A 23,981-nucleotide genomic window follows, 5' to 3' on the forward strand; every position below is an offset into this window, starting at 1 on the left:
GAAAATGCTGAAAGCTGTTTGTTTACTGTTTGTTTGGCCTTTAGAGAATAGGAATATGATGCTGGTTTTCCAACCTGTGATTCTCACTGTAGCCTAATGGCTGGATGCCTGGGGGGGGTCTGTGTTATTGTGCATGAATAGACTGCTATGAACAGAGGGGGAGGTTGATTCCATATCCTGAGTCTATCACACATCACAAATTAATGTTCCGTATGCAAACATCACAGTAATAACAGCCTCATGTTGTGACGGGTCCCCTTTGAGAGCCCATCTGAACAAACACAGCTTTTAGCCTGAATGTAATTGTGAAATGACAGTAAAACATTGATTTCACCAGGTTTCGGCAGCAGTGGTGGTGCAGTCTCGGTCCTCTCCCTAATACAACACAATAATGCTCTGTCACTTCTCCCTCACCGCTCTTCTCTTCCCTACCTACCCCTTAGAGAATCAGCTGTTCATAGTCATTTCTCACGTTGCTGTGTCTGGGAAGCACTGTTTGGTTATTTACAAATATCCGTCATAAGAAGTGCAGGGTTTTGTTTTTAACAGGGCCTTAGTTACTTAATTCCCACCACTGAATTCCTTCTTTCTGAGTGGCATACTTCTCAGATACAACAGGTTAGCATTCACCATCCTTAAAACCCTTTTGTCCCATTAATATATTTTCTATTAAAAAAATTGTTACATTATGACACTTCTGACACGTGTGACATCCCCTCTTTAAAAGCTCTGTATAGCACCCTGAACCCTGCATTCATTGGTTGGAACTCTCTCCGGGTGGCCACAAACTGTGAAAGTCTGACCATTTCAGCTTTTCTTGGTTGATTCTGACTTGAAAGAAAATGCCCTGACTCAGTAATTATGTCAGGACTGAAGGAGGTATCCAGAGCTGTCCATGGTTCGGAACCAGGCTGAATAATGTTTACTGCAGTTTAGGCTCTGTTGTGGGTAAATGCTGCCCTTAGGCACAGATCTAGAATCAGCCTATACCTTCACCACATCGTAACCTCAACCATTGTGGTGGAAAACCCAGAACTGACCTGTTAGTTCAGTGTGTGTGGGTGTGCTGTGCTGCCTGTACCGTAGAGTATTGTCTAACAATAGTTTTTATTATTTGTTTGTATTTTATCCCCTTTTTCTCCCCAATTTTGTGATATCCAATTGCGATCTTGTCTCATCGCTGCAACTCCCCAACGGGCTCGGGAGAGGCGAAGGTGGAGTCATGTGTCCTCCAAAACATGACCCACCTGACCGTGTTGCTGAAACACCCGCCCGCTTAACCCGGTAGCCAGCTGCACCGATGTGTCAGAGGAAATACCGTTCAACTGACGACCGAAGTCAGCCTGCAGGCGTCTGGCCCGCCACGAGCCAAGTAAAGCCCCTCCCCTAACCCGGACACCGCTGGGCCAATTGTGCACCGCCCTATGGTCACGGCCGGTTGTGTGACAGCCTGGGATCGAACCCGAGTCAGTGCCTTAGACCGCTGTGCCACTTGGAACGCATAACAATTCTATTCTTAGCAACCATTTATTGGAGTAAATGTAGCCTGCTTCCCCCCCGACATATGCAGTGAACACATTCCCTCTGGGGCTGTGATGGCCGATCTGGACTGAATAACAAATGACCAGACGCTGCCAATTCAGTTCAGGAAGCCGCAAATAGAATAGATAATTATACATGGAAATTGCCTCAATTGGTTCTGACTGAAGTGGAAAAAGGAGAGTCGGAGAGAGGGATCAAATGAGACACAACAAATTACATTTCCATCTTTAGATTGGAGCCAGTGGTATCCAATGGCATCTGGCCACTCTATCTCCTTGTTACGTACAGTATTATGGGGTGCTGGTGGTACGGGGACCACAGAGGTCTGCATCTATAGACAGAGAGTCCACAGTGGAAGAAGAAGGGAAACATCCCTGTTGTGTGTGGAGACGGCAACGCTATTCAAACACTCCAGTATGCAGTGAGTTTCTCAACACTTCTACATTCATTTGGATGCTACCATGATTACGCGTAGTCCTGATAGAATCTGGAATAACGATGAGTGAGAAAGTTACAGATATCATACCCCCAAGACATGCTAACCTTTCACCATTACAATAACAGGGGAGGTTAGCATTTTGGGGGGGGTATGATATTTGTGCATCTAACTGTCTCGCGTGCGTGCGTGCAGTATTAGTCATGCTTCATAGAACTTCTACTAATTAAAGCTCTCTCATATTATTATGTTGGGAAGAAGCAGGTCTGTCTATAGCCAGCAGCAAAAATGACAACCATTCAGAGGAGAGAGGCAGGTGTGTGTATGCGTGCACAGTTTTCTAGTTGATAAGTGGGAGAATCAGTCAGGCGGGGGCCAGTCAATCTCTACATTACTTAGGCGCTCTCTCTCTCGCTCTCTGAGCTAGTCACAGAGCCACTGGTCTCTCTCTCTCTCTCTCTCTCTCTCTCTCTCTCTCCCTGAGCTAGTCACAGAGCCACTGGTCTCTCTCTGAGCTAGTCACAGAGCCGCTGTCTCTCTCGCTCTCGCTCTCTGAGCTAGTCACAGAGCCACTGGTCTCTCTCTCTCTCTGAGCTAGTCACAGAGCCGCTGTCTCTCTCGCTCTCGCTCTCTGAGCTAGTCACAGAGCCACTGGTCTCTCTCTCTCTCTGAGCTAGTCACAGAGCCGCTGTCTCTCTCTGAGCTAGTCACAGAGCCACTGGTCTCTCTCTGAGCTAGTCACAGAGCCGCTGTCTCTCTCGCTCTCGCTCTCTGAGCTAGTCACAGAGCCACTGGTCTCTCTCTCTCTCTCTCTCTCTCTGAGCTAGTCACAGAGCCACTGGTCTCTCTCTGAGCTAGTCACAGAGCCGCTGTCTCTCTCTCTCTCTCTCTCTCTCTCTCTCTCTCTCTCTCTCTCTCTCTCCCTGAGCTAGTCACAGAGCCACTGGTCTCTCTCTGAGCTAGTCACAGAGCCACTGGTCTCTCTCTCTCTGAGCTAGTCACAGAGCCGCTGTCTCGCTCTCGCTCTCGCCCGCGCTCTCGCTCTCTCTCTCTCTGAGATGGTCACAGAGCCATTGGTCTCTCTCTCTGTCCTGGCCAAAAGCCCTGATAGCAGCCAGCTCTACTCTCAGCTTTGTACAGTGCAATAGCCGCATTTCACACAGAGGACCAATGAAATCACTCATCCCCCAACAAAAACAGTCCTACACTCCCCAGCTGGGTAGCTAGGGGGCTAATAAGTTTGATCATTGGTATTCAACCAATTCTGTGTTAAACGTGTTAGCGTACAGTAACCGTGACGTAACGACAGTCGTTGATAGAGAGGCACAGATGCCTCAACATTACTCTGAGCCTTTATAAGTGTGTTGTAATGTTGAGTTTAATCTGCCAATTTAGAACCCATTTATTACATGGTTTTACTCTTTATCATCCATGCTGCATGTGTTGCTACATAGCTGGCCAAAGCAGTAGAGCGACTACCTCCCAGCTCTTAAGTCTGTCACGTGCTTTAGATATTACACACAGTAGTCCACAAACTGAGTGAAAGTATTGTGTATGTTGTGTACCTCAACTTGTATAACCAATACAAACAAACTAGACCGTAACCACAAGTAAAGTCATACTATATAAAAACAATATTAAAAAATATGTACAATTTTATAAATGCAGACATTTCTAAATGTTCGTTCGACACGGTGGGATCATTTTGTGTCAGTAAAATTCATTATGGACGAAATTGAGGCGGAAACACATGCGAACATATTGCTATAATAATCATCATATTGAAGTAAACGTTGAGTCATGCAATAGTGTGTGGTCCTCTACAACTCAGCAAAGCATGCAGTTTGTTAGGCTACAGATGAAGTAAGTTATGAGGAAGTTCACAAGTGCACGTGATGAGCTTGATGCTCCTTTCCAATAAATATCAATGGTATTAGTCTGCTGACATGATGATCGATGCTTGACTGCCATTTGATAAATACAAATATTCTCTCTCTTATCCATAATAATCTCACCATGTAGACTAGACAACCCGCACAGCCTTACCCGCACAGCCTACCCGCTCAGCCTACCCGCACTGTAGCAGCCAGCGGTTGGCTAGCGCGCACGTGCCAAGACCAGAGTAGGAACATTTGCTATTTAACGCAACAGTTTTTGTAACAAAACTATCGGTGGAGATTAAAACCCATCGAACTTTTCATTTTTAGTCGGTACATGAAAATTTAAGCGAAAAATTACTTGTCATCGCGTACTGATTTTTATCAGCAACAAGTCAGTATGGTAGAAACACCACTGGTAGGAAAATTGTGCATCATTTTATTTATGTCTATTTTATAATATTTGCATGACCATCTGTCACTAATTGGATGGAAACCTAGCTTGTGAAGACAAAACATTGTATTTCCCTAACTTCTCTCCTCTCTTACCCTTCCCTCTTCTCCTCTCCCCTCCCGCTGTAACAGATTGAACCTTTAAAAGCTGATTGTTCATGGTGGTGAAAGACAACAGAAGTAGTGCTGCTGGTTGTTATGGCGATAGTTGTAAAGGGCCAGATGGCGCTGGGGGTGGGGATATTTTTAGTTACACCACGCCACAACGCAACCTTTTACGGCCACACACACACTCACACACACACACATGCAAACATGCACACACCCCATCCAACCTTTAGACAGCCAGCACACTCAGGCTCCCATCAGTTTATCCATCAAGGACCCTGGCTTAAAGTGGTTACTGGGCACTATTAAACTTTCCCTGTAGTTAGGCCTCCAACTAGGCCTAGCTACCACACCTGGGTCCACATAGTATTTGTTTTCTTTCAACTACGTTAGGGGCACTTGATTTATCCTGAAAGGCATCATAAATAGATACATTCCACCTGTGTAACTACACAGCTACCTTAACATGACCAGAGGTCTCTCCTGACCTAGCAGAATCAGGCGATAGGTACTATTTAGAAGTAGTTTTAAGACACAGACATAATGTATGAGATAACCCCCATGGGAGAAGCTATGCACTGAGCATGTTATGCCATGCAGCAGCGTCTCTGTCTTCCTGCTGAGTCCTTCAGTCTGCTTCCTATCGAATATGACTGACTCAATCATGCTGCTGTGTTGAATCAACCTGGTGATACGCTACGACTGCCACTGAACACACACACACACGCGTGCGCGCACTCACACGCCACCTGGAGAATTGGCACCTCTCTAAAACATAGGTGTAATTCCTAGAGGTCTCCTACCTTATCTGCTATAGCTTGTGGTGGAATATTCTAATCAAGTGAGAGACACATTGTCATTTCTTCAACTATCATCTTTATTCAATATCGGTTCGTTAATGCAATAATGAAACCGTCAACCCTACAGTCTTGGGCCGAGAGCCTAAATGAAAATGGAGGGGAAAAACGATCTTATATAAAACCTAAAAATGCTTAGTCAGACTGGTTCCAACTTGGCTTAGTTTCCCAGATGCCAGGATGATGAGACAATGAGGCGTTTTTCTAAACTCTTCCAAGCTATCTCTGTCTCAGGTCACACACACCACATCTTGTCTATGGAATGCCAGCTTTAGGTTTTCTCACCAAGCCATTGTCAGCTCAAGCTATCTCTAGCAAAACCCATTTATTGACCATACGCCCAAACTAACTACAGAAACACAATTAAACAGAACATAAATGTCTTCCTATTTGTTAAGTATTAATTGCTAACTATTAATATCATGCAGATCAGGTAAACGCGTTCTTTTTCTATCACATAGAAGTAGAGAAGAGATGCTGTGAGGTTTGTTTTATCTCACTCATATCGTAATGTAGTGTATTCAGCAGGTCCCTCTCTCTTTCACTCTCTCTTTCCCTCCCTCCCGCTCACTCTCTTTCCCTCCCGCTCACTCTCTCTTTCCCTCCCGCTCACTCTCTCTTTCCCTCCCGCTCACTCTCTCTTTCCCTCCCGCTCACTCTCTCTCCCTCTTTTCCTCTCTCTTTCCCTTCCGCTCACACTCTCTCCCTCACTCGCTATCTCTCCTCCATCTAGCTCTCTCTCCTATATCTCTCTCTCTGCACTGGCTGGGGCCAAGCCTGGTTGCTGTGGTGACGCCGCAGCGCAGCTCTTTGCCTCCGCAGTAGAGTGTGGCCACAGCAACAAAACAAAAAAAGCTACAGACCACTTGTTGCGACTGCAAAGGGAGCAGCTGTTGTAGCTAGTGGTGTGTTTAATTGCAGTGAAGTCTCTCTCACGCTCTCTCTCTCTCTGTCGCTCGCTCATTCTCGCTCGCTCTCTCTCTCTTCTGCTGGCTCTCTCTCTCTCTGCCTCTATTCCCCCACTACCCAGTCTGCTGGAATTTGTTTATATGTCTGTGTTTGGTGTTTTATTAGTACTATTCTTCTGTCAGATGGCTCCTCCTCCTTCCTCCCAACCTTTCTATTCCTCCTCTTTCTCTCACCATTCCTTTCCTCCCTCCCTCTCTCTCTCCCTCCCTCCCACCAGTATGAGAATGAGGAAAGGGAACCGTTTGTTCTCCAGCTTCTCTCTCTCTCCTGTTATAGGTGGCTTCTTGTTCGGTAACAAAACATGGTCTTTTAATTTAACTATTAATTCTGCTTCACTTCATCCTCTCAGCACTGCGGCCCTGGGATGATGGGGTGAGGTGTGTTTACTCAAACCCCTAAAGACTTAAATCACACACATGGTTTAATCACCTTGTTTACATCACACACCTGTCTAGCACTGAGAACCATGCAGGGCAGGGAACGGTGGGGGTAGTGTTTAACAGACGCACGGTAAACACACACACTCTGCAGCGTATGCTATTAAGGAGAAATCTGTCACATTCTTCTCTGGGGAAGATGGAACTAGATGCTGGGTGCCTGGTCCAGTCAACCAATCACAGGCCTGAGTTTCTTCGCTTTTCCTTTGTTTATTGGTTAAGAGGAACACCAATCAGAGTCTATTACTTATTTAGAGACCATGATATGTTTATCATGGCGGTGGAAGAGGCCAGCATGGAATCCACTCAGCGAACACGCTCACACATCGGTGCTCAGCAAATCCCTGGAGGTCTTGATTATGATGCTGTCTGAATACAGAAAGACACTGTATGTAGCCCCTGAAGTGAAACTATTTTTTATGCCACTTATAATGGTGCAGCATGGCTAAGCACTTTATTGAAAGGCATACAAGGTCTGAGGTAGAACTGCCATCTAATGTCAATGTAATAGCCATTAGTTCTTTACTGCAGGTTCCTCCTCTGTAACCCTGGGCTTCCTTCCCACTGCAGGCTGTACTTAACTCTGAGTTGAGCTGAAGTATTACCCTAATGACTCCCTCAGTCACTCAGGCGTTGTGTGGACTACCAAGGAGGAGAGGAGTTAACAGGAGTTTGTGTTGTAAATGTTCAGGCGGTGATTGAGGCGTGTGTGTGTGCGCTTGCGTGTGGACGTGTGTGTCGACCAGGGGTTGGCAACTGGCGGCCCGCGGGTCAAAACTGTCCCTCTAGTGTTTTGTATCTGAGCCCCCAAAGGTTTTTAGTTTTAAGAAAAGACTAAAATCACCAGGAGTTCAGCTACAAATCATTGGTATTTTTAAATATAATCTAATTTGGGGTTTAGTTGTGGTCAATTTCCAGTGTACAAATGATTATGTTCCGGCCCCCCGACAGAAACCAGCCTGTTGCTCAGCTCACACTTGCCTTCCTCTTTTGTTCACTAGTTAATGTGTTGGAATTCATCATCCCTGTTTACAACTGTACCTGTAATTTACACATCTCCTACCAACAAGCTTTTGAACAACTAAATCTAACCAATTGGAAAGGTGTCACGTTAGAATCTCCTACCTATGAATGTTGTGTATTGTAGGAGTGTATTGGTCCCTCCAAGCTGTGGAGACACTAAAGCCCAAATATCATGAACAATATGTTGAAGGGACTATTCAAATACTCACAGATCCATGTTTAGCATAATTGCACCAAATAATGACCTGGCTTTTATGTGAGTAAAGAGACAAGAAAACCATCTGGATTATACACTGTAGTATCCAGTTAGAACGGAGAGTGGATTCCTACCAGAAAACCCCTCTGCTACTCAGGGGTAATGGTAATGTTGACAGTGACATTACATCTCTGTACTGATCACATTACTACTGTTTGACTTGACTGTCGTCTATCACAGTCGTCTCTCCCTCTCTTCTTACACTGTCAATCATATTCCATCACAACACGTTTCGGAGACAACTTTTTCCTCACAGACAGAGAGACATACACCGCTCTCCTCTAGAGAACCTCTGTGTACGCATCCTCGGTTTTTGACAGAAGTAGCTTAGTCTATTGCAGTGAGTTAAGAGACTGTTAAGAGACTGCTCGGGAGATTGACAATGCAGACGTATAGCTAGCTGGAGCTGAATGTGTCGTTCCAGGTTCAAACATACAGTGTAGATGTATGTGTCGTTCCAGGTTCAAACATACAGTGTAGATGTGTAGCTGAATGTGTCGTTCCAGGTTCAAACATTCAGTGTAGATGTGTAGCTGAATGTGTCGTTCCAGGTTCAAACATACAGTGTAGATGTGTAGCTGAATGTGTCGTTCCAGGTTCAAACATACAGTGTAGATGTGTAGCTGAATGTGTCGTTCCAGGTTCAAACATACAGTGTAGATGTGTAGCTGAATGTGTCGTTCCAGGTTCAAACATTCAGTGTAGATGTGTAGCTGAATGTGTCGTTCCAGGTTCAAACATACAGTGTAGATGTGTAGCTGAATGTGTCGTTCCAGGTTCAAACATACAGTGTAGATGTGTAGCTGAATGTGTCGTTCCAGGTTCAAACATACAGTGTAGATGTGTAGCTGAATGTGTCGTTCCAGGTTCAAACATACAGTGTATAGCTGAATGGCACCGTGGTAGAGTTGCAGATTCCCTGGGGTGGGACACCCTGGCTCTGTTTCACTAGGGAGGGGGCTCAGTGTGGCACGGCTCAGCTCTGGATGCTCCCTCCAGTCTTCAGGCTCCCTGTCTGTGTACGTCTGCCTGTGAGGCTCCGCAATCTGTGGTACAACACACCACAGCAGAGGACGCACCCCAACACCCACACCCGGCTCTTTCATGTCGCATGACCTCAATGGCTCTGACTAGCACTTCTAACTACAGCCACAAGGCATTGCACTAGTGTGTGTGTGTGTGTGTTTCTCTCCCTCCCTCATCTTCTGAAGAACCATAGAGCTCATTATAGAAACAAACATGGTGGTTCCACCTGAACCAAACAGTGCCATATCTGGATTGGCTACACATTAGAGAAATTAAATGTACACCTTAATTCAACTCAGTTGGACATGTCAGAAAGGGGCGATGCAGAGGGAGAGAGAAGAGGCAGAAAGAGGGGAGAGATAGTGCCTCTCTGTGAGAGTATGGGAGTAGAATGAGGGGGAGGTGGTGGTTTTCCAACCATCTCATTTGTCCCTTCTTGACATAAATGAGTCATGCGTGAGATTGATAGGATGCAGTCTGAATTCCTTTAATCCCCAGAGCTTCCTCGCTCTCCGTTAATTTAAATAAAAGCGCCTTTTAAACTTTTGATCCCACACCAGAAACAATGTGCTGCGAGCCATGTCTGCACATGTGAAGGCTGTGTATGGTGTTTTCATGAATGCAAATTAAATGGAAACGGCATAGCAGAGAGAGAGCTCTGAGGGTGGGTCATTCTGAGATGAGAATGCAGGTTGTTGAGGAGATGGAGAGATTGGGAAAAATACATGTTGAGTGAAATTGTTCCATGACGCATTTAAGATCTCCACAAGTCTGTCTTCTGTTCACAAATTCATTCCTTACTATCTAAAAGACTTGATATCAGTTGCGGCCCTCATTTTGCTTTTATTTTCAAAGCTACAGGTTGTCTCAAGATAACCATACTGATGTGTTTAATTACAGAAATAGTAGTCAAACCTCAAATCCAACCAAGCACTAATATTTCATAGAGGAACAAATTAATTTACAGCAGGTGACTGTCCACACAGCAATTCATGCTTCCATGTGGTAATTGAAACAATGTCTCGATATTTAGGTGTTCATCCCTAACCTCCTCTCTCTCTCTAGATGTGGTGGTGAACGGGAAACCGTGTGACTGTGACATCATCGCCGACTGTAGGGTCGGCGACGCCGTGCCATTGGAGGTGAAACTGACCAATCGTAGTAAGAACGCGGTCGGACCGTTCGCCCTGACCGTGGTTCCCTTCCAGGACTACCAGAACGGAGTTCAGAACTATGACCTGCAGGACGCAGTCACCTTCATAGGATCTAACACCTTCTACATAGACACGGTGTGTGTGTGTACGCGCATGTTCGTGTGTGTGTGATTGGTGGTGAAACTATTCTCCAATGAGTTAGCTATCCATAGGTACTCTGAATGTCTCTTTTGTGTTGTTTTCCCAGGTGAAGCCCACAGAGAACTCTGTGTGTATGGGAGCTCTCCTGTTCCTCTACACGGGAGACTTCTACCTTAACATCAAGTTCCAGGATGACAGTGCTGGCCAAGGAAAGGAGCTGCCCCCATCCTGGTTCGGCCTGCCCAGCGTGCACATCAAAGCACTGGAGGCACCCATAGAGGCTGGGGCATAGAGCCTGGCACTCTATCCGTGAATATCAAACGTATTTTTCTCGATTCTCCTAGTCTCTAAACATCAGATGTAAACGAGGAGAGACGGGTTCACCCACTTGCTGCCCACCGCTGAAGGCATGGATGGATGGCGCACTCGAGGAGAGGACATTGGACTAAATATTCTAGTGGTTAGCTGATGTCACTTAATCATTTGTAAATAGCTGCTATAACTGAGGTATTTGTGTGTACTCTTTGTTGAAGCATGTAGGATACAGTAGATCTTACTGGATTTTGGAAATCACCTTTAAAATCATATGATGAATTTCATCACCATAATTATTGAAATGCATCGGCCATGGACGTTTTGTATTGTTCGTGTGAAAAGGTCACCTCTTTCCTGCTTTTCACTCAACTTACCCATGATGTATGGCACTGTACCGTCCTGATGCGCTCCAAATGGGAGAAGTGTGTCAGGTCCAGTCAAGTTCTGTGTTATGTGTCCAACCCTTCTCTCACAACAATCTGTCTGAGCAGCACCGTAGAGATACTCTCCTGTAAACATGGTTACCAAGCAGCATCCTCTTGGTAATATGATTCTACTTCTATCTCTATGGAAATACGGTCATATATTCTGAGGTGTATTATTCCACCACATGAATGGACAATCACATCTATTGCTTTCTGCTACTGCAATTAGCTTGATCTCTCTCTCTCTCGCTCCGTAAACATGGATTTTTACTACTGAGCTTGTATGTGTGGGCCTCTGTATCACTGTCTATCAATAAAATCCTACAATGCATGTTAATAATACATGTTGAGTTTAGCCAACTTCTGAAAGGGCGTTGTTTGCATGTAGTTGGTAAATAGGAGCAAAGAGTTGCACTCATTCTTCTGTCTGGCAAATTGACAAGTCTTGTAAACTTACCTGGTAACTTAATGTAGGAGATATAAATTCCCATGCTGCGCTGTAACCCATCCCCTTCGTTCAGACAGAAGCACATAAAGTAATGCATGATGCATCAACTCTCCAGATTTACCACTGGTAAATTAAGGAGCGAGACTAAAGGGTCGGTGCTCATGTGTACTATACATGGAGTACGAAACATTAAGAACACCCCTCCCCCCTTTTACCTTCGGGGCAGGGACTCTACAAGGTGTGAAAGCGTTCCACAGGGATGATGGCCCATGTTGACTCCAATGCTTCCCACAGTTGTGTCAAGTTGGCTGGGTGTCCTTTAAGTGGTGGACCGTTCTTGACACACGGGAAACTGTTGAGCGTGGAAAAACCCAGCAGCTTTGCAGTTCTTGACACAAACCGGTACGCTTGGCACCTACTACCATACCCCGTTCAAAGGCACTTAAATAATTTGTCAATTGTCTCATTGGTTAAAAATCCTTCTTTAACCTGTCTCCTCCCCTTCATCTACACTGATTGAAGTGGATTTAACAAGTGACATCAATAATGGATCAAAGCTTTTCTCTGGATTCACCTGATCAGTCTGTTTATGTTTTGTACACTGTGTAGATTTGATGAATGGAGAGTGAATGTGAAGTGTACCAACACACACACAAGTTAGCAAGTAAATCCTTTACAAAGCAAAATGTTCTAACAAACAGGGAGCCTTGGGCAAAGTTCTCCTCCGCTACGTTGAATCAAATGTCATTAGATGAAGCGCGTTGCTGCTTGCTGTAGAGCAGAATTAAACGTCCTAGATGAGGGGAGACTGAGGAGACCAGGCGGGCTGGAACAGGTACTGCTGCTTCCTTTAACACATACTTTACTGGGAGCAACCCAGAGCTTTTCTCTCTCAATGCATTAATGATGTTCCCACAACCAGGTGCAATAACAGCAGTCTTCTCTGCAACGATGAGCTAATGTGTGTCTGTTCCATTAGTCTCATCGCTGTTAAGGGACAGAGCATGGTGTGTCTGTTCCATTAGTCTCATCGCTGTTAAGGGACAGAGCATGGTGTGTCTGTTCCATTAGTCTCATCGCTGTTAAGGGACAGAGCATGGTGTGTCTGTTACATTAGTCTCATCGCTGTTAAGGGACAGAGCATGGTGTGTCTGTTCCATTAGTCTCATCGCTGTTAAGGGACAGAGCATGGTGTGTCTGTTCCATTAGTCTCATCGCTGTTAAGGGACAGAGCATGGTGTGTCTGTTCCATTAGTCTCATCGCTGTTAAGGGACAGAGCATGGTGTGTCTGTTCCATTAGTCTCATCGCTGTTAAGGGACAGAGCATGGTGTGTCTGTTCCATTAGTCTCATCGCTGTTAAGGGACAGAGCATGGTGTGTCTGTTCCATTAGTCTCATCGCTGTTAAGGGACAGAGCATGGTGTGTCTGTTCCATTAGTCTCATCGCTGTTAAGGGACAGAGCATGGTGTGTCTGTTCCATTAGTCTCATCGCTGTTAAGGGACAGAGCATGGTGTGTCTGTTCCATTAGTCTCATCGCTGTTAAGGGACAGAGCATGGTGTGTCTGTTCCATTAGTCTCATCGCTGTTAAGGGACAGAGCATGGTGTGTCTGTTCCATTAGTCTCATCGCTGTTAAGGGACAGAGCATGGTGTGTCTGTTCCATTAGTCTCATCGCTGTTAAGGGACAGAGCATGGTGTGTCTGTTCCATTAGTCTCATCGCTGTTAAGGGACAGAGCATGGTGTGTCTGTTCCATTAGTCTCATCGCTGTTAAGGGACAGAGCATGGTGTGTCTGTTACATTAGTCTCATCGCTGTTAAGGGACAGAGCATGGTGTGTCTGTTCCATTAGTCTCATCGCTGTTAAGGGACAGAGCATGGTGTGTCTGTTCCATTAGTCTCATCGCTGTTAAGGGACAGAGCATGGTGTGTCTGTTACATTAGTCTCATCGCTGTTAAGGGACAGAGCATGGTGTGTCTGTTCCATTAGTCTCATCGCTGTTAAGGGACAGAGCATGGTGTGTCTGTTACATTAGTCTCATCGCTGTTAAGGGACAGAGCATGGTGTGTCTGTTCCATTAGTCTCATCGCTGTTAAGGGACAGAGCATGGTGTGTCTGTTCCATTAGTCTCATCGCTGTTAAGGGACAGAGCATGGTGTGTCTGTTACATTAGTCTCATCGCTGTTAAGGGACAGAGCATGGTGTGTCTGTTACATTAGTCTCATCGCTGTTAAGGGACAGAGCATGGTGTGTCTGTTACATTAGTCTCATCGCTGTTAAGGGACAGAGCATGGTGTGTCTGTTCCATTAGTCTCATCGCTGTTAAGGGACAGAGCATGGTGTGTCTGTTACATTAGTCTCATCGCTGTTAAGGGACAGAGCATGGAAAAACAACAAAGTGAGGTAAGCCTAGCTAATGCTTTTAAACTCACCGTTTAAAATGTAACAATACAGACGCCAGATAATAGAGTGGGGAATTATCCAAGACATTCAAAGAACGTGGGCCATTTAAAGTAGCAGTAGACTACTATTCTAAAGTTGGGGAAAGCATTGTGAGGTTAACGATTTCATTGCAGGATAGACTTAACACCTAATAACTCACAATCAGATAAAATGGGTAATGTTGTGGCTGTAGCTTCCAGTGGTGGAAAAAGTACCCAATTGTCATACTTGAGTAAAAGTATAGATACCTTAATATAAAGTTAAAAGTGGAAGTCACCCAGTAAAATGCTACTTACGTAAAAGTCAAATTATTTGGTTTTAAATATACGTAAGTATCAAAAGTATTTATAAATCACTTCAAATTCCTTATATTAAGCAAACCAGAAGGCACCATTTTTATATATATATATATATATATATATATATATATATGTATATGTGTGTGTGTGTGTGTGTGTGTGTGTGTGTGTGTGTGTGTGTGTGTACGGATAGCAAGGGGCACACTCCAGCACTCAGACAATATTTACAAAGATGCATTTGTGTTTAGTGAGTCCGCCAGACAATAGGCAGTAGGGATGACCATGTGTTCTTTTGATAAGTGTGAATTTCACAATTTTCCTGTCCTGATAAGCATTCAAAATGTATTGAGTACTTTGGGTTGTCAGGGAAAATATGTGGAATAAAAAGTACAATATTTTCTTTAGGAATGTAGTAAAGTAAAAGTTGTCCAAAAAAAGTATAGTACAGATACCCCAAAAAAACAACTTAAGTAGAAATACTTTAAAGTACTACTTAAGTACTTTACATCACTGGTAGCTACGCATCGCAGGTCTCCCTCCCTGAGCCTGCTGCCTTGTCATAGGTAGAGCACAGCCATAGTGGACCAATAGGAGATGATGGAGAGATTCTATCTGTATCACTGAAGCGCAAACAAAATGTAAAGGTCATTTCTGTTTGAGACAACATATGTAGCGTTTACCATGAATGCAGTCTCCGCTAATGTGGGAACATTCCTACTCAGCAGAACTATTTGAATCAACTTCATTTCCACGTCATTTCAATGACAAAATTCAATGTGATGACGTTGAATCAACATGGAAAACTGATTGGATTCGCGAAAGTCTTATTTTCACCCAACGCCGTGACATTTTGTTGATTTCATGTTAGTTAACCTGTTTGGCGTGCAAGCCCGACGTCGGTACACTTATGACAACAGCCAGCTCAAAGTGCAGGGCGCGAAATTCAAAAGATTTTTTTTTTAAATATTTAACTTTCACACATTAACAAGTCCAAGACACCAGATGAAAGGTACACATCTTGTGAATCAAGCCAACATGTCCGATTTTTAAAATGTTTTACAGGGAAGACACAATATGTAAATCTATTAGCTAACCACGTTAGCAAAAGACACCACTATTTTTACTCCATCAGTTTTTTACTCCATCAGTAGCTATCACAAATTCGACCAAATAAAGATATAAATAGCCACTAACCAAGAAACAACTTCATCAGATGACAGTCTGATAACATATTTATTGTATAGCATATGTTTTGTTAGAAAAATGTGCATATTTCAGGTATAAATCATAGTTTACATTGCAGCTACAGTCAGAAATTGCACCGAAAGCAGACAGAAAAATTACAGACACCAACGCCAAATAACTAAATACTCATCATAAAACATTTCTGAAAAATACATAGTGTACAGCAATTGAAAGACAGGCATCTTGTGATTCCAGACAATATTTCCGATTTATCAAGTGTTTTACAGCGAAAACACAATATAGCGTTATATTAGCTTAGCACAATAGCAAACATCACACCAGCATTGATTCAAGGCAAAAATAGCTATAACGTATAAACCACCAAAATATATACATTTTTTCACTAACCTTCTCAGAATTCTTCAGATGACAGTCCTGTAACATCATATTACACAATGCATATAGAGTTTGTTCGAAAATGTGCATATTTAGCGGCACAAATCGTGCTTATACATTGAGAATAGTGTCCATAACGTCAAGCAATCTGTCCGGCGCCATCTTGTAAAGGCACCTATTCTTATCGAAAACTATTCATAAACTTGACTAAAAAAATACAGGTTGGACAGCAATTGAAAGACAAATTAGTTCTTAATGCAATCGCTGAATTACATTTTTTAAATTAACCTTACTGCGCAATACAGGCTGCGATAACGCAAGGCTACACTGCAGGAAATGGCGTCTTATGCATTTGACATTTTTCAACAGAACAATGAATTATCAGCATAAATAGTTCTTACTTTTCGATGAACTCCCATCAGAATCTTGGGAAAGATGTCCTTTGTCCAAAAGAATCGTTGCTAGGTTGGAGAACGTTGTCTTCAACGTTGCAATTAGCAGTAAACAATAGCCATGTGGGCCAGAGATACCCAACTTCCTACAACGTCACGAAAATAAATACCCGAAAATCGCAATATACTGACATAAACTGATATAATTCGGTTTAAAATAACAACATTACGATGTCTTCAACACCTATATCGAATAAAAACAGAGCCGGATATATCTAGGAGCTAAAACGGGAGCTTCTAAAATGACATGCCAAGACCCTCCCTGCGTCAGAGCGAAGAGTGGAAAGATGGGACACTTCGGTTCCAAGCAATTTATAACCTTTGGGAACTACGTAGAAACTCCATTTCAACTCTCCCTATTCGCTGACACCCAGTGGAAGGCGTATGCAGTGCATCTCAACCAATAGAGGACAGGCAAATTAATACACAGGTCTCAGAACAGCCAGCAAAATTCTGCATTCTGACATACACATAGGAAAATTGCTCTAAGTCGAGTTCTGTTTCACCCACAGATATAATTCAAACGGTTTTAGAAACTAGAGAGTGTTTTCTATCCAATAGTAATAATAATATGCATATTGTACGAGCAAGAATTGAGTACGAGGCCTTTTTGAAATGGGGACCTTTTATCTGGCTACTCAATACTGCCCCTTGAGCCCAAACAGGTTAACAACTCAATCAAATGTAAAAAAAATAAAAAAAATTAAACTAGACGTTGAAATTACATCTATGCCCAGTGGGTTGCCTTTAAATGTCAATCAAGCTATAACGCTGAACTTTAGCGATACAGATTGATTCCAGCCCTAGTTCTGAGATTAGGCTGTCTGTGTACTGGAGAGGATGCTGGAGAGGCCTGTTTTAGATCACTCTGGATGTGGGAGGGATGGGAGAGGGAGCCCACCAACCCTAAGTGGACAAACAGGAGATCAGAAGAGAACATTAGGCTGTGGAGAGAGAGAGGTCTGTCTGGCAGTGTTCTGAAGAGTTCTGACAACCATGTAGCTGTGGATAGGAGAGGGATCCATCCCATCAGCCCCAGGTCTAGTGTAGGGATGGTTAGCTTCCCTGCAACAAGCCTTCTTTCAATAGAGCTGCTGTTTATCAGCGAGTGATGTGAACACCAACTGAGGGGTGATCATCAACTCGGCTCTCCACAGCACAGAAGAGCCCAGCACCGGTACAACTACAAGCACAATGTAAAAAAGGACAGTACTCTCCCCTGTCCGACCTTACCGCCCGGCGCTAGCTTATTCCTGCACTCTCCATAACACAGCTCAGAATCAAAGTCAGCATAATGTCCAAAACTATTTTACGGTCCCCTGTCTAACCTCCTCACAGTCCTGGATGCTAGCTTATTATTGCCTATCTACCCTGTCTGCTGGGGTGTAAAGAAATTAAGGTTTATAGTCATCCTCGCTGAAATCTTGGATGCATTGCACACTTTGAGACAAAGCTATTAAGGAGTATTGGCACCTTGATTGTGCGGTACTAAATTAATGGTTCCATGTTCTATTTTACACAGGGAGGAAAGGCCCTTTTCTCCAGACAAAAACAGAGGCGAATATCATAAGGCTTCCACGTTGGCTCTTAGAAATGAATAGAGATGAAACATTCCTTTATTCAATATAAAAAGGGTCTACATTGAATATCACTAACAGCTTAGTCACTCTCTAACATTACATTACTCATTTTCACAGCAAGGTCATTTTCCAAGCGAAACAACACAATTCTCCTCGATGCAAATGTGAAATAGATTTTCTAAATCATTGATGCATATTCTAAGGTTAGGTCTGGTGTGTATATGTGCACTTATGACATAGTTATCTGGAGATCTGCGTTCTGCAATCGATTGAATACAGGCCTTAGTCTCATGTGTATAACCAATCAATTACAATTAACACAATTGTCTCATATCCTAAATAATGAATGACCGTTCTCATGGAGTTTAGAGTGGATTTAGCTAACACATATTCTGGTGACAGAAAAGACAATACCACACTGTAACATATTATATTATCTTATCAAAACATATGATTCTCTCTAAATGAATGCTTAGCTGAAACACAATATATCTGTTAAAACAGCTCAGTGCCATATTACCAGCTCACATTGAGCAGCACAAGGTATGATCGCAACACTACATAATCTAAAGGTAAGACCACACTTAAAAAATGGATTTCTCTTTTGAAGAGCTGAGAAGTGAATCCCGTATTCACACGAATTATACTGTAGAGAAGATGTAGCACCTGACCGTCAGAAAGGCAGATAGTGATCATGCCGATAAGTGCCCTGAAGATTCAAACAATAGCTCTTTCCTAGAGAGGCTGGTCATATTTCCCGTCTCCTGTAGATATCTTGCTTCTCTCCATGCAGAGAGCGGAAGGCTTTCTAGTAGAAAGACGAGGCTAAAGGTGGGTGTGTGTGTGTGTTGCTATTTCGTTACACTGATATTGATAACTTGAAACTTGTTGGGAACTCAAATCTGAACTAAGGATTCCTGCTTCTTTTAATGAGGTTATCTTCTCTCCAGGTAATTATGAAGTATCCCAGAGAGGGTTAATCGTATGCTAAATGTATATTTTAATCCCTTTGCTAGAACACATGTAGGCTTATTTCTTATCAAAAGCTTTGAGCTCCATTAGGTAACAGTTGTGTTTTTTAACTGCACAATACAAGGCTACACTATAGCAGTGATAACCGTTGTTTAGCTGGACGTTTTAATGAATAATGCATGTACATCAGTTAACTGAGCACGTTTATGAGTAAACAAAGGAAAGCATTGGCTTCTCCATCTGTTGATGTTGATTAAGAAGCTGTTTTACAGGTGCTAATGTTACGGAAACATTAGGTAGATGGAATTAAACTAGGATGAGGTCTGGGTCTTGCATTAGTATAACAAAAACAACAAACTAATAATAATTGTAAAACTGTCTCTCTTTTTCTCTCCCTTTCCCCCCTCGCTCATATAAAAGTTACATAGAGAAACGAACATGAACAATAAGTGTGAGATATCTCTCCTCTATAGAGGTTTGAACGTGATTGTGGACTCCATCCCTGCCATTTTATTGGCTGAGAAAAGAACAAGGCCTGGATGCTTTGTCCGTCCGTCTACACTCTGGAGCCGCTGATAAGCTCCAAACACTTCCATTTTATTTGTCTGCTTCAGCTGAACTAGAACGTCCTCTCTCGCCTTGTGTTGTTCAGTACCATGTGTTAAGTACAATTATCAATCACCACCGTTTACTGAATAGAAGTCTGTCTCCCTCGTTTTAAATCTTCACAATAAAGAAGGAAAAGTACTTAAGAATGGTGAGTCTTAGTCTAGACTAATGTCTTCAGTCTGAACTTTCTTTGTCGATTAGCTAGCTATTTACTTGACATTAGCGCTCCAATAACAATGGGGGAGCTCAGCCCAAAGAGAAATGCTCAAAATCAACCAAGAGGGTAGAGCCAGGTTTAGTTAAGCATTAAAACCTAATCAAAACCTATCAGCAGGACATTATCGGCAGAATATTTTTATTACGTTTCAATGACTTTCTATTTTTCTCCACCTGAGGAGAATCAGTAGAGAATGGTGACTGAAGATATGGCATCTAAAATATTCATAAGAGATAATAGGACAGGGGCGGGTGTCCTCAGTCAATCACACAGGGACACTAAACACTGAGACTGAAGGAGAACAGGTCAACAAGGCCATTATTGGGAAAGGACGTGTCAAATGGGAACACCACAGAGCCTTTGAGAAACCCTTAAGTCATGGAAGGTTGGACATGTTTCACATTTATGCCCAAACAGTCCAAAGATGATACAAAATGTGTCATTCAAAATGATGTGTCATCCAAAGATGTGTCACCCAAAATGACACACTATAGTTTGTACCCTTCTCATCCTAAAAAGACTTGTTGACGGTTTTGGTAATGATCAATGTGTCCTGGTATTCCTTGGTGCCATTCCTCCACACTCTTCTACCAATCACAATAGGAGGATATTATTCGTTTTTTACCCCCAAGAAAAAGAACGTAAAAACCCAAAGGCTTTATGCAGATGAAGCCCCGAGAAGCTATTGAATTAAATCTCTTTCTGTTGTTTCTCCATATAGAAGTTTAGTCACGTCCATTCATACATTTCAACAACCTTGATATGTAAATGATCTCAGAAAGGTGGAGAGCAGATTGCGGTAAAACACAGAGCAGTCCTCTGACACCTGTGTTATGTCTATTCCACTGTCTATATGACGTGTGTGGTCCATAGTGCCTCTGGCTAAACTAAGCTTGCTAGAAGGGGTTTTAGCTAATTAAGCTATAGGAGCTATAAAATAATCTGTCAGTATAAACAAAGAAATGCTCAACTGCATGATTGTGAGGTAGGCATAAATGCACCTGAAGATCTGACGAATTGTGTTAGCTCTCCAGGCTAATCTTGGTTAACCTAGAACTAAAGTATTGCGTAATTGGTTAGATGCTCGATTGAGTTCTGGGCCCATACATGTTAAGAGCAAAGATAGTACGAGGATCGGAACCGGAACAAAGAACTACACCCTCTCTTTTTGCAAATGTCCCATCCCCTTCTGAAATTCGAAAGAAGCTAACACCTCTGAAATTATGATTTGTCCAAATAACCAGTGATGGAAAAACCCAAGCACTGGAACTAATGCCACTCGTTATCTCACGCATCCTGTTGTATCATGACAGATCTAAGGCACCCCGCACATTGACTCTGTACTGGTACCCCCTGTATATAGCCTCGCTACTGTTATTTTATTGTTGCTCCTTAATTATTTGTTATTTTTCTATTTTCTATTTTTTCAAAAAGAAATTAACAATTTTTTATTTCAGTTTAATTTTAAAACTTTACCACTTATTTTTCTTAAAACAGCATTGTTGGTTAAAAGCTTGTTAGTAAGCATTTCACTGTAAGGTCTACTACACCTGTTGTATTCGACGCATGTGACAAATACAATTTGATTTGATTTCTGTTTACGTAGTCTGTCCACAAGAGATTATCTGCAGACTAACACAGTCTTGTGATAGACTTCGGCACAAGGAACTGTTACCTTAGCACCCAGTCTGTGGTGTAGTGAGATGGGTGGGGAAAATCCAGACACCTAGCAAGGAAACCCCTAAACACTGTAAAAAAAAATCTAGTTGATTCAAACAATTATTATTTAGTGACTGGTTCCACAGCCAGTCAGTGTTACCTGAACTTTAAAAAAAATTGTGGCCCAAATTTAGCTCCAACGTGAGGTCAGGGACACCCACACCCAGTGTTTTTAACGCACGTTTTCAAATGTATACAGTAATCATTATTCAACATGTCCTTACTTGAGATTTGGCAGGTAGCCTAGTGGTTAAGAGCATTGGGTCAGTAACCTGAAAGGTTGCTGGTTTGAATCCCTGAGCCGATTAGTTGAGAAATCTTTCAATGTGACCTTGAGCAAGGCACTTAACCCTAGCCGCTCTGGATAAGAGTGTCTGCTAAATGACTAACATGACTTACAACTTTTTGGTTCCTGGTATTCTGATCTTCCTGCTACGCCACAGTGTCAGTTGTCAGTTATCATCTTTGATTTACTTCATTTTAGTGTTTTCTGTTTTAATGTTAGTCGTTACTCACTACGATCGGTGGTGGAAAAAGTACCCAACTGTCATACTTGAGTAAAAGTAAAGATACCTTAATAGAAAATGACTCATGTGAAAGTCACTCAGTAAAATACTACTTGAATAAAAGTCTAAAAGTATTTGGTTTTAAATATACTTTATCAAAAGTAAATGTAATTGCTAAAATATACTTAAAGTATCAAAAGTAAAAGTATAAATCATTTCAAATTCCTTCTATTACGCAAACCAGAGGGCACCATTTTCATATAAACTCAGCCAAAAAATACATGTCCCTTTTTCAGGACACTGTCTTTCAAAGATAATTCGTAAAAATCCAAATAACTTCACAGATCTTCGTTGTAAAGGGTTTAAACACGGTTGCCCATGCTTGTTCAATGAACCATAAATAATTAATGAACATGCACCTGTGGAACGGTTGTCAAGACACTAACCGCTTACAGACGGTAGGCAATTAAGGTCACATTTATGAAAACTTATGCTGACTCTGAAAAACACAAAAAAAAAGATGCCCAGGGTCCCTGCTCATCTGCGTGAACCTGCCTTAGGCATGCTGCAAGGAGGCATGAGGACTGCAAATGTGCCAGGGCAATAAATTGCAATGTCCGTAGTGTGACGCGCCTAAGACAGCACTACAGGGAGACAAGAAGGACAGCTGATCGTCCTCGCAGGGGCAGACCACGTGTAACACCTGCACAGGATCGGTACAGCCGAACATCACACCTGCGGGACAGGTACAAGATGGCAACAACAACTGCCGAGTTACACCAGGAACGCACAATCCTCAGTGCTCAGACTGTCCGCAATAGGCTGAGAGAGGCTGGACTGAGGGCTTGTAGGCCTGTTGTAAGGCAGGTCCTCACAAGACGTCACCGGCAACAACGTCGCCTATGGGCACAACGTCGCCTATGGGCACAAACCCACCGTCGCTGGACCAGACAGGACTGGCAAAAAGTGCTCTTCACTGACGAGTCGCGGTTTTGTCTCACCAGGGGTGATGGTCAGATTCGTGTTTATCGTCGAAGGAATGAGCGTTACACCGGGGCCTGTACTCTAGAGTGGGATCGATTTGGAGGTGGAGGGTCCGTCATGGTCTGGGGCAGTGTGTCACAGCATCATCGGACTGAGCTTGTTGTCATTGCAGGCAATCTCAACGCTGTGCGTTACAGGGAAGACATCCTCCTCCCTCATGTGGTACCCTTCCTGCAGGCTCATCCTGACATGACCCTCCAGCATGACAATGCCACCAGCCGTACTGCTTGTTCTGTGTGTGATTTCCTGCAAGACAGGAATGTCAGTGTTCTGCCATGGCCAGCGAAGAGCCCGGATCTCAAGCCCATTGAGCACGTCTGGGACCTGTTGGATCGGAGGGTGAGGGCTAGGGCCATTCCCCCCAGAAATGTCCGGGAACTTGTAGGTGCCTTGGTGGAAGAGTGGGGTAACATCTCACAGCAAGAACTGGCAAAGCTGGTGCAGTCCATGAGGAGGAGATGCATTGCAGTACTTAATGCAGCTGGTTGCCACACTAGATATTGACTGTTACTGTTACTTTGATTTTGCATAGTCAGGGGCACACTCCAACATCATTTACAAATGAAGCACGAGTTTAGTGAGTCCGCTAGATCAGAGGCAGTAGGGAAAATCAGGGATGTTCTCTTGATAAGTGTGTGAATTAGACCATTTTTCTGTCCTGCTAAGCATTCAAAATGTAAGGAGTTATTTTGGGTGTCAGGGAAAATGTATGGAGTAAATAGTACATTATTGTCTTTAGGAATGCAATGAAGTAAAAGTAGTCAAAAATATAAATGGTAAAGTACAGATACCCCCCAAAAAACGACTTAAGTAGTACTTTCAAGTATTTTCGCTTAAGTACTTTACACCACTGACTATGATGAATAAAATATTTTTTCTTGGGTGTACTTTAAAATAAATTGATTTACATTGAAGTGCAAAGTAGGAATACAGGTGAACTCAGTCATTGACACAGACATGGTGCGAAGCAGCAAGATAAGAATGCTGTGCACCAAGAGGTTGTGAGTTCAAATCCCAGGTGAGGACACAATAATTACTGTATAAATAAACATGCACAATGTAATCATGTATGCAAAATATGTACTTTGAAA

General features: G+C 43.0%; 1 protein-coding gene across 1 annotated transcript in view; it reads left to right on the top strand.

The window, feature by feature from the left end:
- The window catches only part of trappc9 (trafficking protein particle complex 9), a 293,236-nt gene extending 281,864 nt beyond the window's left edge, over positions 1-11,372 (top strand). The window contains exons 23-24 of the mRNA XM_038966127.1: positions 10,050-10,273; positions 10,386-11,372. Of these exons, the coding sequence (XP_038822055.1) occupies positions 10,050-10,273; positions 10,386-10,571 (410 nt within the window). The 3' untranslated portion in view covers positions 10,572-11,372. The remainder of the gene's footprint in view (positions 1-10,049; positions 10,274-10,385) is intronic.
- The last annotated feature ends 12,609 nt before the right edge of the window (positions 11,373-23,981 follow it).

The sequence above is a fragment of the Salvelinus namaycush genome, chromosome 27 (assembly GCF_016432855.1).
Source record: "Salvelinus namaycush isolate Seneca chromosome 27, SaNama_1.0, whole genome shotgun sequence".
Classification (NCBI taxonomy): Eukaryota; Metazoa; Chordata; class Actinopteri; order Salmoniformes; family Salmonidae; genus Salvelinus; species Salvelinus namaycush.